This window comes from Eleginops maclovinus, chromosome 19 (genome assembly GCF_036324505.1).
Source record: "Eleginops maclovinus isolate JMC-PN-2008 ecotype Puerto Natales chromosome 19, JC_Emac_rtc_rv5, whole genome shotgun sequence".
Taxonomy (NCBI): Eukaryota; Metazoa; Chordata; class Actinopteri; order Perciformes; family Eleginopidae; genus Eleginops; species Eleginops maclovinus.
The window spans coordinates 445,711-461,671 of record NC_086367.1 but is presented as its reverse complement, the minus strand read 5'-3'; the positions used below and the strand labels follow the sequence as shown (position 1 = coordinate 461,671).

Here is a 15,961-nt window from a genome sequence, read left to right as displayed (position 1 = left end):
CACCTATATAAAGTCAAAGCAGCAGCACTTACGCGGTTTGGTTTATAGATAGCGAATGTTGCTGCAGGATTCTTTTTCATGGTTAAATGCAGTGTAAGTAAATACTGAAAAATCTTTGACAGAAATGTGCAACAGGCTTCAACTATGTTTCCCATCACACATGAAAATACATAACAAGAATAATTATGATGATGATGATATGATGGAAGTTGAAGCCACCTAGAGAAAGGATGCAAAGTCATATTTGTTATAGAATGCATGATGCTAACCCTCTGAAGATTAGCCTGCGTTGTAGTCACCAACAGCTGTCAGTACAGGTTTGCATACCTAAAACTCTGTAAGATAAACAAATGGAGTTTTCTTATCTTCACTAGGTTAATACACTACAAAAGGTGTCTTTCCTTTACTCCTGTACACTTCATTACTGTAGCTCCCTGTTTACTGTGGTCAGTCAACCGTGTGCCACTGCAGCTAGTGGAGAGCGCTGTAGGAGACTCCTGACAGGTACCCAGACAGGCCCCCCATCTCTGGCCTCTTTACTGGCAGCAAGAGGTTCAGAGTACAGAGAGGTACACACCTTTGCTTCTGTAGTCCCTAGACTGTGGAATAGCACCCCCATGGGCCCCATCAGATCAGCCCCTTATATTGACACCAACCTCGAAACGTACTTTTACCCTGTAGCGTTTGAATCCTCCAGATGCATGCCAGTTATATTTGGCCTCTCATCTGAGTGCAGTGATGTTTATGACATAACGACTTTCTGTCTTTTTGATTTAGCGACCTGCACTGGTGTGTACGGCAAACCAAGGCATTTTGAAATATGCCTTCTAAAGAAATGTGACCTGAATCGGCTTCCTATTACTTTGATGATCAGTCACTGGAGGCACAACAATAGTTTTTGAGTGTGTGTGACTTTGATTTAGATAATCAATGAGGGATCAGCACTTACGGTCATTGCACTGTGTGCCAGTGTACGAGGTCATGGAGCAGTCACAAGTGTAGTTCTCCCACTGCTGGATACACACACCCATGTTGGCACAGGAGTCTTCCTGACAGGTGGTGCTGGGACCTAAGGAAACACACAGATGCATGCACACACACACACACACACACACACACACACACACACACACACACACACACACACACACACACACACACACACACACACACACACACACACACACACACACACACACACACACACACACAGTGTAATGCTATATTTTTTGTGATCATTGCACCTCATAACTGAACCCAGATTGTACTCTACAGGAACCCCCAACTATGGGCTCTCTGTTGTCTATGGAGCAAATGACCATATATGGTGTCACCTTCTTGGGGGCACTTTTAGTGAGTGAGTATTTAATAGACCTTTAGTGGCCGTGGGACGAATGAAGTACTTCTGATTCGTACTCTGCATGTTGTACAGGATAATGGCTCAAAGACAAATACATAAGAGTTTTGTCTACTTTTGGAATTTATTTTGTCTCATCCCTGAGTCAGAATCCTGTGGCGACTGAGACCAAATCCAAAGCGCTAGATTTTTGGTTGTTTTTGTCTGTCCTGATTTTCTTTAATATATATATATATATATATATATATATATATATATATTTTTTTTTTTATGTATAATGATAACCCTGATGAAGGCCATAAACTGAATTGCTTTGTTAGACAACATAGTCTTTCACACTTGTTTTCCCTCTCCATGCACCTTGGAAGTAGGTGAAGTTGTGCCTGAAATCCCTGCTATGCTTTTGGAATCGTGCAACATTTGATCCACCTACACAGTCTGCATATTGTCTCAGATCCATGTTGAGTGGAGACTCACCTGCTTACACGATGCAAGCTGCTGTGTGAATGGAGCTTTTGAAGAGCGAGTGAACTGATGATGAGTTGGAGGAGCTGATGGAATGTTGGACCTGACAGGGACTTACAATGCAGGAACATCTTTCAGCTAGTTCACTGATCTGCCTCAGAATGCCATGTGTGATGTAAAACAGTGAACAGCTGCCTTCACTTGCTCTTCCTTCTTATCTAAGGATCTACATAAACCGAAAACTCACAGGATCTTATTGGCTTCGCTCCGAGGACTAGTTCTTTAACTGTAAAAAAAAGTCCGCACTGAACTGGGGAAGATGGCATTTAGTAACATTGCTCCTGTGGCTTGGAACCAGCTGCAAAATGAGCTGAAACTGAGAGAGCTGGTTTCTTTAAACAGACTCAAAGAGACTCTAAATAACTCTGAAGCAGGCCGCTTGTGTCTGTGAATGCATTGGCTAAACTTGTGCTATGACTGTGTTGTGACTGTGTGTCTTAAAATTGTCTGTAGCTGTGCTGCTACCTATTTTGGTCTAGGACTCTCTTAAAAAAGAGATTGTTAATCTCAATGAGATCCTATCCTGGTTATATAAAGGTAAAATCAAAATGTTTCTGCAAAATGTTGCTACAATGCAGTACCGCCATCTAGTGACAGTACCAGGTATTGCTAATTCAATAGTAGCATTGATCAGGGATCACTGGCTGAAACACATAACTCAATTGCATGTGATGAAAGCTTGTAGTGGAAGCAGGCAGTACGTTGCAATAAAGCTTAAGTCAAATCAACTGACCATGATATCAGCAAAAAAATAAAAATCACAAAAGAACACGTAAAAAATGAGACACAATGCCATGGACGACAACAGCAAGCTGTGATTGAGAGTGAGAGCTTTTATTTTGAAAAAAAATGAATGAATCAACCATTACTTCCTTGCAGTTCATACAATACAGTGAACAACATTGTTGTCAAATCCCATTTAGATGGCCACAGCTGGAGGACATACAGTACACAGCGTTAGTGTCTGCTTTTATTGGTTGTTTTGATTCAAATGAAACATAGACTAACACATGTATTGGTTTAACATGGGACTATGTTATAAGTGAATGTATAAAAAAATAAACACCCATACAGTACAATCAATATCCAAATGAATGATATGGCAAGCATAGGAAAACACAGCTGTACAGAAAATGATTTCCATGCATCAGGTTGTGGGAATCCAGAACCTCGAGATGATGACAAAAAAAACTACAAAAGAATTTGCAAAAAACAATGGAAACATTTTGTCCTTAGTGAGATAAGCTTGCATATGCAAAATGTTTCAATAGTCAATTTTGATTTAGCTATATAATATGCATAAAGAATTGGAAATCGACACAAAACAGAATGAGACATTGTTTTGTTTTGTTTTGTGAACGAATCGTATGACTGCAGTGTCCGATTGATACACAGCTCCATTGCTGCTGTAATTTCATGGCCTGGTATGAAACTGCTCATCCTAAACCTGTTTTAATAAATAAAGCTGTCTACATAAGTTGTATAGCTCTCATTCACATGTTCTCTACATGTGTGCACTAAAGTGTACCTTACTCTTTAAGTCTGTGTGGCATGGAGGGCTTTGAAGGCAAATCCTTCCTTAGTGATTTGAAGTTAAGATGACATTAAACATTAAAATGTGCATCCACACATATCACTGAGGCATTGCAAGCCCATCCATGGAGCACACAAACGTCAATGTTATGATAAGCTATGGCATTTATAAATTCAGATGATTGTCTAGCTTTATTTTCATGATCCTGTATTATTTACTCAGCAGTGACAGTATTTGCTTATATGGCATTTCATACAAACTTGATGTGTAAACCGTTTTTATTAATTATTATATTGATTATTTAATTTCATACAAATACAAAACTCAAAAGAATTGAATTGTGAAAAATAAATAAATAATCAAGTGGGTAACCTACACTTAATACTGTATGCATCCTGTAGAGATATTGATAGAGGACTGTAGCTTTACCTAGCCTATGATAACTAAACAACATTAATTTGTGAGGTTAAAAAGGTTTGTCATAAAAGTTTTCATTAAGGATTGACACATCCACAGCATTAATGATGGTCTAATACCGGTCTGAGATGCTACCATATTAATATCCATTTTCAAGAAACCTGAGATGTTCTAATCTGTTCTGATGAATATGAATGTGAATGTGAAACTCTAAAAAAGCCTCAGAGATTAAAAAAAATAGATCACCTGGCAGTATTTTAAATCACAGCACTAGCTCTGATGGTGGTTGGACAGCTGTGTGTGTGTGTGTGTGTGTGTGTGTGTGTGTGTGTGTGTGTGTGTGTGTGTGTGTGTGTGTGTGGGCGACCAATGTGGCCGATAACGTGGTGGTGTGTGTGAGGAGGTGATCTCTGTTTGGCCTCAGTTTAGCAGAGGCTAAGGGAGGCAACCAGTACAGTTAATAGAAGGAAGGGGTTTCTGCATGGACACAGGGCGGGGGAGCTACTGTTTGCATTGAGCAGGTAGAAAGGGCTGCTGGAGTTGGAGTTTGTGTTGAAGTCTAAATCAGGCTCTGATCTGAGCGACGGTGTACCTTCACATCCACGCTCAATCTGACCGCTGCGAAACAAGGCGTCATTCAAGAGATCCGGCAGGCGACCGTTTAAGTCCACCGAGGCCAAACAGCCCTGGTAGCCTTCCCTGGAAGCCACCAATTTAGGAAGGTTTCCGTACATGCCTGGACCAAGTCCTGCGATGAACAGATCGCCTGCAAGAGAGAAATCACAGAGGAGAAGTACAGGAGGATCTACTCATTTATACTCTTTAAACAGTTTCTCTGTGATCTGTTCTTCTTTATTTGTCAGGGTCAAGTCAAATCTGAGGTTAAATTAACTTTCACATTGCACATCTGTAAAGCACACCCCCTAGAACAGGCGTGTCCAAAGTCCGGCCCGCGGGCCCGCAAATCCCCACTGGCCCGCAGCCTCCTTCATAAAATCAATAATATGCGGCCCGCCAGCACGTACAAAAAACAAACCAAAAAAATATATGTCCAACAAAAGCTATTTTATATTTCACCAGAAGATGACAGCAGACCTGTGGCCACACCCTAACCGCGCAAACCTTGACTTTTTCCAGACCATTTCTAAAATGGCGACTGCAACTAAAAAAAGTAAGGTTCACACCGAGGGCCGCCGCTTCAAGGAGAAGTGGAAATTGGAATATTTTTTCACTGAAATAAGCAACAACTGTGTCTGCTGTTAGAAATAATCAATATATTAGAGCGGAACTTTAAAAGATAATTCACTGTTTCTGGACGGATCATATTTGTCCATTTCCGGTAGTATTACAGGATGTTGTTTTTAGCCTCAGATAGCATAAAGCTAATATTGTTTTGTATATATGAGTAGAGGGAGAAGGACCAGTGGAGTTGCATACTAAACACACCGCCTCTACCTCTCACTCATTGATGCTGCAATGATACAGTTGCCTGTTTAATAACTGATAAACCTCCTAAGAATTGCATAATAGACTATCGTAGATGACAGCTCCAGGACTTCGCTAACAAGATGGCGACGGTGACGTCATAAGAGGACCCGCCCCGACGACGTCAGCCTATAGAGGAGGATCCAGCCCCCCGCTACCAACCAATGAGAGCACGACAGCGGGGCGCGTCTGATTTTGAAGTTGTTTATTGTATGGTCGGAAAGGGGTGGTTCTATAAAACATGTAAGGATTGTGAAATCGAGCTCTCTTTTGTTCCGGACCGCCAGACAGTAACTACTGATGAGCTCCGCTCAGTCAGTGGCCTGTGGACGCGTGTCCCGGGCTATTGAGCCACAGCTGTGAAGCTTTTGTAAAACCTACCGCTGCATCCTTTTATTAAACACTCCTTTTATAATTTTTAAGGGAGTTTTGCTTTCTTTATTTTAAACCGTCTCCTGGGCTTCAAATAAACGAACATTTCTTACAATTGGTGACCCCGACGTGATTTGAAGTGCCAGGACGAGACGGGGATTTCGCGGAATCGGCATAAACTCCAGACACTCGGATTGGATCCCATTTAAAAAGGTGAGCAGTGCCTGTTTATTTCAAAATCTGCATAGTTTATATAGCATTTTGAGATGCGAGTGTCTGGAGGTGAGTCGTTAATCATGAACTGGCTATTTAAAGTTAAGAACTGAATATATTGAAATTAACCGGGGTGCGGTCCTGGGTTTTCCAAAGCTTTTTGTTTGTTTGTTTTGTTTGTCTGTGTTTGTCCTTTTTACGCCGGAATTAGAATGAGATTTAGGTAAAATTAATACGTAAATATCGATTAAAGTTCGGTAACGTAGTGCTAATTAAAATTGGCAGCGTAGATTCAGATTAAGGTTCTGGAGCGTATTTCGGCATTGATAGTATAATTTTGTGATAAAGTAAGTTTAAAAAAGTCCTAATAGGTTAAGGCCTAATCGAGTGATTAGTGAGTGGGTCAGTAAATGTAATCTTTGCGACAGAATTACGTTGAGAATTGTGACGACATTCCAATAGTCTCTGATTAGCGTGTTGCGTTATTGAACAGTCATAGTTGGCAAATAGTGTTAATATTAAAAGGAAGACCTCTTTTGTCTGAGAGGCGTAGCTTGGGGTTAAATTCCTCGAGACTACTGCTTGTTGAAGGGAAGAAAGCATGGTGAGAGCACAGGTTGGAGTCCTGACGTCATTACTGATTCTGGAACTTAACAAAGCATAGTTCATAGATTTAGAAAAGATTTGTTTTATGGTACCAACTACAACGAGAAGAGCTGAGGTTGAAGTCCCTTCTCTATCTGCGATTGTTTTGAAGAGTACTTAAATTGTTAGGGCATGGAGAATTTCTAAATTATTAGTGTAGGGTTAAGTGTTATGTGTAATCGTAATCAGAGAGGGTTTTTTTTAAAGAACCAAGCAGTGTTGGGCCTTTTTGAACTGTGCTGTTTTGCTTGAAACCATCTGGAAACGGGTTCTCTATTCCCCTCCCCCAAAGTCCTTTGTCTTTAATAGGCTAACCTAGTTAGCGTAGTCTGTTAGCATCAGCCATTAACAGAAAACTTCAGAGGAAGTAATGGTCAGAGAGGCTAAACCAGTCAGGAAGTAGCCAATAAAGACGGGGCAGAAAGAAAAAACAGCGCCCCTACTGGAGGAATTAATATATATCCAGTATTATTTCAGGAACAAAATAGCACCCTCTGGTGAGGGTATTGAATAGTGTACATTGAGGTCCAAATGGTAATGACAGAAATCTTGCAAGAGAACGCACAAACCATCCGGGCAACATGCGGTTATATGTGCCAACTACCAGCAACTCCCGCAGAGTTTTGCAAATAGATGTGTCTCTGTTATTATGGTAGTGATTTTATATTGTTTGGTGGATCCGGTATGTCTGGACCTATTGGTTAATCTCACAAGAGATGAAAGAACCAGAGAGGTAATGAGTATGAATAACAATAGAGCTAAGGCTGATGTTTATCTTCAATCCAACACCAGTTTTCCCATATGGGAGTTACAGTTTAGGACAGATACATTGAAATTAAGAATGATAAAAACAGAGAAAGCACAAATGGCAAGAACACAATTACACTTTAAAAGAGTGAATTCTCTACCAACAAGAAGCAGATGGTGGGGAGTTAGAGGTTAAAGGATGAAAGGTTACTAAGATCACAGAAGAGAGGTAACTCTCTGATAAGACTGAGAACAGAACAGGGGGGTGAAGCTGTGTTGAGCAATAACCATAAAGATAAAGCCTGTTTGAGTAAGAGAGGGGATTAAGACCATTAAGGGGGGTGTAGGCGACACCCAAATCTTCTTGTAAGACCAAATGCTGTTATCATCTAAATTAACTTTGATGTTTTTCTCACACAGAGAGGAGACTCAGGAGTCATCTGTCTGTAAGCAGTAGAGAAGAGAGGAGAAACATTTTACAGAACGGGAATTAATTATAAGAAAGTGCTGTTAAAAGAAGTTTAGCGATTATTAATATAGATAAAAGTGTTAACACTAGTAAATATGAAGATAAATACAGGAGTGAATCGTATGACTACACTTGAATCATTTACATCTTAGTGATCTGTGAATATGCTCTGCTGGGTTGTACAGGCTAAGTTAAAGGGATTTTAACTTTTTGAAAAAGCATTGGAATGTTTTTATAGTAGAAGAAAACAGAGGCCGTACAAATATAATGTGTGGGAATATGGTTTCTGGATGTGAATATTTGAATTATGGGAGAAAATATTTTCCTAAAGGAGTTAAGTCAAATGCATTTGAGAGATATTATTATTAGACATTAACTTGTTATTACAGTAGATGGCATTTAATACACAAGACAGAACACATGCTTAGTTAAAAAAGTGAAAATTAAGTGGACTTATTTAACCAGTGTGTTGAGATTCATAGATTTAAAGAAAGCTGCCACCTGGACTGCAGCCTCTGCAATCTGGTGACAGACCCATGTCCTCCTGAAATAATGCGAAAGACCATCCCCCACGGAGATTTCCTGACTAATTCAATAAGAAAGGAAGGCAAAAGCAGGGCTTTGTCTAGAACTGCATCCGTCTGCTTCTCCACCCAGGTCAGCAACAAACATGCATCATGCTGATTGACAGAGATCTACTCATCACCAGTCCCTCTGATAAGAGCACAGAGGTCCAGAGCAACAAGGGTTGATTCAGAGCACAGATTCTGATGGACAATGAGACACATGAAAACGGGGTTCCGTCTCCCATGAAAGACATCAAGAGACGGTGATCGAGCAGACCCATGCTGAAATGAAAATCCGCACAAGGAGAGAAGCTTGATGTGGAATGCAGGTTCAAAAAGTCAAAGACTGTCAAAAACCAGATGCACAGGAAGGGGCGAAAAGGTCAATCTGCAGAATCTAAGGAGGTCGGGGTCATCAAGCCAGAGAGCAGAGGTGGCAGGAAGGGGATTTCGAATGGGTGAGTTTGTGTAAACACATTCACTCACGTAAACACATAAGTGGAACACATTTAAAGAATTTGAATTGACTTTGTAAATTTAAGATCAAATATCGAATGTTTTATTACATAACATTTTATAGATTGGTAAATGATATTTGAAAAGGGGAAGTTTTTAAAGTAAAGGAGTAAATAAATTTGTAACATTATTATAGGGGGAAATTATAGAGATAAGCAAGATCCACTACACTTTTGGTAGAACCTGTTCAGGAGTCAGGAGAACAGAGTAGGAACATTTAATCATGTTAACCTATTAATATTTCAGAGCCTATATCGAGGTGTGACTTTGGTAAAATTAAATTGTGGGAGTTTTGATCTACAGAAGGAGAGAGATTTAGTACACACTTGATCTCAGATATGATACTTAAATGAAACAAACTTGTTATAGTGATAACTCCAACATTAGATACCAGACCATGTCCAATATAATTAACCAAGTGAATGGAAACCATTATTAAAGTCATTCCTACTTTAAACATTCTTATGGATTAAAGGTGTAATTGTAACATGTCAAAGCTCTCATAGTTCCACACATTACTTTCCTGATTAAAGACTTGAAATATTTTTCAAGAAGACTAGAATTGATCATAAATAATGGAGTATATTAAGAGAATCGAGCAGAGTCATACAGATCCTAATAATGTTTTGATTTAAGATAGTGGGTATGTGAAGAGTATTGGAAATAAGATCTATTAGAGATTTTTGTATGAATTCGGTGGTGATAAAGATCCAGTAGTTTAAAAAAGGAAGTGATGGCTTAACAATTACTTAACTTAACATGAGGGAAGCAGTTTTTGTTAATGTAATCTAAGTAAAGTATATTGAAGTAAGTTGTTGTTGTTCTTTAGAAGGTTTCACACAAGCTGCGACACTAGATGTGTGCAATATCTCAACAGTTTTGACATTATATATTGTGGTAATAAAGCTGTCGCTTTAGGAGGTCAAAAAAGCAGTGACCTACACATCTGGCATATGTTCATTTGACAGGTTAATGTGAGTAGATTGGAATGTGCATACGTCCGGGACGTCTCTACATAACCACGGCGCTGTCCTAATAGAATGATAAGACATATTTTAAAAACAGTACTAATTAAAAGGAAACTTATAAGTGTTTTTGTAAATGGAGAGTATGACGGAATAATTAAAGACTCTGCAGAGCATGACGTGACCAGAAGACTGAGACCGAGTGACCTTTGACCGGGACTGACTGTTGTTTTACAACAGCACTGTTGATGACTGACTCTGGGTTGACCCTGACCAGACCCGACTGTGTGAGTGAGAATGAATGTTTGCATCTGATCAATGCAATTGCATGAGTTTAGAGAGGAACAGAGACTAACTGAGCATGTTCTGAACTAACACAAACTAAATCCAGAGATTTTGTTTCTTTCAGGACTGATGGATGGTGAGAGACACTCTTTAACGGGAGAGTTTGATGTTTGAACAATAATGATTTGATGTGTCTTTGAATTTTTGCTTAACTAAAGTTCTTTTTCTCAACCGGGTTTTTGTTACACCTCTTTGTTAAGATGTGTAAAAAGGGGGAGTGGCAACATGTTTGCTCAACAGCATGATTGTTTAAATTACAATTCCATGATTAACAAATACAATTCCAGAGTGGAACCTATGAAAGAAGTTCACCTGTGATAATGATATTGAATTTGTAAATGGTTTTTAACAGATATGTTACCTGGGGATAGTAGAAGTATGGAGATAACAAGAATATTTAAAGTTAAGCTAAACATATGATGTGATGAAATGGGAACCAAGTTAGTCAGCGCCCTTTCTCTAGTAGAGATTGAGAAGTATCAATGGTTCAGAGGTTTTGTTTGTAATATGCACAGCAGATACAGCATATAGGTTGTCAATGTAAATCTTATATCCCAGGCTCCTCCAACTACTCGATATACATGGTCCAGGTAAGATGAATAAAATAGTGGAACAAAGGGTAAGGCTCAACTACAGACAGTTGGAGATTATGAGTATAAGGAGGGTGATAAACACAACAATAATTTCACAGATGTAATCTAAGTTCCTAGGAAAAATGTGATGACATTTTGTTGGAATTCTGATTTCATGTCCCAGCTCTCTAACTTCTAAACACTAACAGGTAGAAGCAGTTTGTCTGGTGCCTAAGGAGGGATTTCTGCACACGATTCAGGCAGAGATCGACATGGAGTTTGGCACAGGAGAAAGCTGATACATCTAAAGAGGTTAAGTGATTGGCAGGAACGGGAAGCCGTGGGTAATTGATTCTGATACAGAAGTATATTTCATCCACACCTTTTCAGGAACAACAGCCAGGAAATACATTCATTCTGGCTGCATCATGGTTTTACTGGGTCTTATTCTATCTACACATTCAGTGTATCCTTCTCCAGAAATGAGAGGAGTTGACATATTGCATTTTGACTTGAAATGGGGATTTTAAAATGTAGGAATAATTTAGATACTTATTGGAAATTCAAAGCTAATTGCAATATGTAACATAATTTACCGAAGGAAGTTGGGTATTTCATTTTGTTTGTAATTATGGCACAAGCCAATAACGTTTTGAAGTCACGTTAGACCATAAGGAATTTCCAATGACGGGAACAAATGTTGCACAACAGATAATACCAGATGAGCATAACTTTCATAATTTACTTATTTTGTGTTTTGAAACAGATAAGAAACATACAGGTTGTTTCAACGAAATACAGGATGGTTTGAATGAGTGGTCGAATTATTTTTGATTATGTGACTGGTTGGGATAAAAATAACAGAAAGCTTGCAGTTACAAAGTTGGGTAAAATGAAGTGTTATCCCCCGAGAGACATAAAATAGGAGGAAAGGTAAATGACAGAGTGTGTTTGGTACGGTGAAAGCATGAAATGGTATTGGATGATCTATTCAAAGCAAGGGGAGAAACAACTTCATTTCATTTACTATTAGGGGTTGAGGTTCCTGGAAAAGTTCCTATGTGCTCGGTTTTGGTAGAAATAGCTGAGCCCCAAGCGGAGATAGTCCCTGAAACGGCAGATTCAAATTCTTCCCTGAATGCAGTCCCTCATATAGGAACAGCGCAGGCTTATATACTGGATAATAATAGACTGGTGACATATTTGAGTACATCGACTGTGCAGAAGGTTATAGCGGTGGAAATATGGTATGAAGGCACTAATGCATGGTTAAGATTGGGTTGTGTATGCGGTAGAACAAAGCAGGCTCTACTGATCTTGCATTGATGAGGCAGTATGGGAACGTTACGATGGTGAAATTCCATAACAGCAGTAACCAGCCAGGACCTTCTTTCAGGAATTGCTGTGGCTGACGTACAATACCCCAGGGCAGATGTTTGGTGGTACAGTGGTACTAAAATTTTGTGTCCAGGCATTCCCCATGACTGGCCTGGAACATTTGCACTGTTGTAGTTGGTGAGAGGGAGTTTAAAGCTAGAAACCAGATAACTGCAGGATTCGAATCAATATTTCTTTGGCCTACAATCAACAAGAATGTGGATTGGATCAACTATATTTACTACAACCAGCAGAGATTCATAAATTACACCCATGATGCCGTAAGGGGACTGCACGTACAGTTGGATGGAACCAGTCTGATGGCCTGGCAAATAGGGTGGCCTTAGATATGTTTTTGTCTAATAAAGGGGGTGTTTGCAGACTAATTGGAATCTTGTGCTGTGTTTTCATCCCAAATAACCCTTCCCCAGATGGATCAGTAACCAGAGCGTTAGAAGGACTTACCGCCCTGATCATCGAGCTAGCAGACTATAGTGGAGTAGAGGACCCCTTTGTAGGAACGTTAGAAAGAATGTTCAGTAAATATTAGACTCCGATAATGAATCAATGTTATTCAATGCAGGAATGGATACAATCTTGGTACTATGTGGATGTTGTTACATACTATGTATTCGCACTTTAGCGGACCAATTGATCACCACGGTCCTCTCTAGTGAGCAAAAATAAAGGTCAATTTCTCTTGAGAAAACAGTTACATTTGTTAATTGAAAAACAGGATGATCCTATCCCTTATTCAGACCATGAGCAAGATGAGTTCGTCTGAAGGAAGTGTCTTATAAGTTCTTATTACTGTATACATGAAATGCTCTATAAACTACTCCTAGGATGTGATTAATCACTTATTACAACTTGGTATTATATAGTAGAGTTGATTGTTGTTATGATTTACACACAGTTCATTTATTTTTTATATATATAGGATCATATTGAATAAGTGCATTTACACTGGACTAGAATCGAAAATGATCTGTTTACCTCATCACAAGATATGAAAGGAGGGAATTGAAGAGTTTACGCATTTAGGAAATTGCTGCTATTGTTCTAGGTGCCATTCCAGGATTTCAGCCACAAGTATTCAATAATAAAAGATTGTATGATCATGTATAACTTTTAACTATACAATTCTGTATTATGCAATATTCAAATGGAGAACATATTGATTATATTATAGTTTACACACCGTTTGAAAGGTGTGTAAGGAGGGATTGTTAGAAATAATCAATATATTAGAGCGGAACTTTAAAAGATAATTCACTGTTTCTGGACGGATCATATTTGTCCATTTCCGGTAGTATTACAGGATGTTGTTTTTAGCCTCAGATAGCATAAAGCTAATATTGTTTTGTATATATGAGTAGAGGGAGAAGGACCAGTGGAGTTGCATACTAAACACACCGCCTCTACCTCTCACTCATTGATGCTGCAATGATACAGTTGCCTGTTTAATAACTGATAAACCTCCTAAGAATTGCATAATAGACTATCGTAGATGACAGCTCCAGGACTTCGCTAACAAGATGGCGACGGTGACGTCATAAGAGGACCCGCCCCGACGACGTCAGCCTATAGAGGAGGATCCAGCCCCCCGCTACCAACCAATGAGAGCACGACAGCGGGGCGCGTCTGATTTTGAAGTTGTTTATTGTATGGTCGGAAAGGGGTGGTTCTATAAAACATGTAAGGATTGTGAAATCGAGCTCTCTTTTGTTCCGGACCGCCAGACAGTAACTACTGATGAGCTCCGCTCAGTCAGTGGCCTGTGGACGCGTGTCCCGGGCTATTGAGCCACAGCTGTGAAGCTTTTGTAAAACCTACCGCTGCATCCTTTTATTAAACACTCCTTTTATAATTTTTAAGGGAGTTTTGCTTTCTTTATTTTAAACCGTCTCCTGGGCTTCAAATAAACGAACATTTCTTACACTGCCTAATTTGCCAAGAGGCTGTGGCTGTTTTCAAGGAATTCAATATTAAGAGGCACTACCAGACAAAGCATGTTAACTATGACAAGCTAACTGGGAACGAACGCAGCGACAAATTGAAGCAGCTGGAAGCTGTTTTAACGGCCCAGCAGCGCTTTTTCACAAGAGCCCATGAGTCGAATGAAAATGCCACAAACGCAAGCTACGAGGTGGCAACGCTGATTGCAAAGCACTGCAAACCCTTTACCGAGGGTGAATTTATAAAAGACTGTGTGATGAAAATGGTGGAGAACATTTGTCCTAAAAAGAAGCAAGAGTTTGCTAATGTTTGCCTGGCTCGTACCACTGTCGTAAGGAGAATTGAAAACATTTCATCTGATATTAAGAAACAGTTTGAGGCAAAGGGAGCCGACATTGACTTTTTTTCGTTAGCCTGCGATGAAAGCACGGACGCATCTGAAACCGCTCAGTTACTGTTTTTTTTAAGAGGAGTGGACAACAAAATGAACGTGAGCGAAGAGCTACTTGACCTCCAGAGCCTTAAGGGCTAAACAAAAGGAACAGATTTATTTGTTTCTGTTTGTTCCGCCATTGATGACATGAAACTACCGTGGAATAAAGTCACTGGGATTATTACGGATGGTGCACCTGCCATGGCTGGCACGAGAAGTGGATTATCAACCTCTGATCCTGTTGGGCTGGCTGATTTGGGATTTTTAGTTGGCATAACACGGCATCTGAACGTGCTTAACACGAGCCTTAAGGGGTAAAATGCAATGGTGAGCGAACTGTATTCACACATCGAAGCCTTTGGGACCAAGCTGTAACTTTTCAAAGGCACCTGTCACAAACTCAGCCCAATACGGCGCACTTCCCGCGCTGCAGGAAATAATGACCAGTTTTCCACAGAACAATATCATCACGCAAATGAGGAGGTATGCAGCAGTAATCTCATCCCTGGCTGAAGAGTTTCAACAGCGCTTTTGGGATTTTGCAGCTATTGAAAAAGAGATCACGCTTTTTTCCTCTCCTTTTTCCGTAAATCCCGATGACGCTCCAGACCACCTGCAGCTGGAGCTCATTGATCTCCAGTGTGAGGCTGAGTGTCGGAGTCGACACCAACAGCTCCCTCTTGTCAATTTCTACCGCCAGCTGGATAAAGGCCGGTTTCAAGAGATTCGAACAGTTGCGAAGAAAATGCTGAGCTTGTTTGGCTCGACCTACTTGTGCGAGAAGACATTCTTGGTTATGAATTTTAACAAGAACCACGTCAGGACAAGACTAAGCGATTTTCACCTGCGTGACATACTGCGCATCAAAACCACTGTCTTTGAGCCAGACCTGGCCTATTTAATGCAGTCAAGATCCCAGTATCACACTTCACATTAGTGCAGACAAGTTGTTTGTTTAATTATCTGAGGTGAATAAATTCTAAATTCACTCAGTGAATTGTTTTTTTTGTGATGATCAAAACCCCAATTTTGAATATGCACTGGGTCTATAGACCTCAACGTTTTGAACTTCTGAACTGTTAGTGTTGAATTTAGGAGTTTACAGTGATAATTTAACAGTGAGTAATATGCAATGTTTCAAATGATGTTTAAGCTTCCTGAAAGTTTTTTTCTTCTTCCCCCAGACAGACTTGCAATAAAAAATGTATTAAATAGTTCATTTGCATTTAATTTTAATGGTTCAAAGGTTGTCAGGCTGAATGGTCGGCCCCCACACATATTCAACCTCACCAAATCTGGCCCTCTTTGCAAAAAGTTTGGACACCCCTGCCCTAGACAGTGTTCGGATTGTGGCATGGTGTTGGAAGTGACTACAGGTACCAGTTTCTGATGAATCCATCTAAAACATATTAGCTGTCTGTTGATGGCTCAGGAACACAGCCTGTGCTTTATGTTCCCACTTCC

General features: G+C 39.9%; 1 protein-coding gene across 5 annotated transcripts in view; it reads right to left on the bottom strand.

Moving 5' to 3' along the window:
- nrxn3a (neurexin 3a) overlaps positions 1-15,961 on the bottom strand; it is a 205,770-nt gene that overhangs the window by 35,457 nt on the left and 154,352 nt on the right. For all 5 annotated transcript variants that reach the window (XR_010168054.1, XR_010168055.1, XM_063908905.1 and 2 more), the window contains 2 exons: positions 4,426-4,599; positions 950-1,069 (listed from right to left, as the gene is read on the bottom strand). Coding sequence is in view for 3 of the 5 variants with exons in the window: in XM_063908905.1 (XP_063764975.1) it covers positions 950-1,069; positions 4,426-4,599 (294 nt within the window). In the remaining 2 variants the exon portion in view is untranslated. The remainder of the gene's footprint in view (positions 1-949; positions 1,070-4,425; positions 4,600-15,961) is intronic.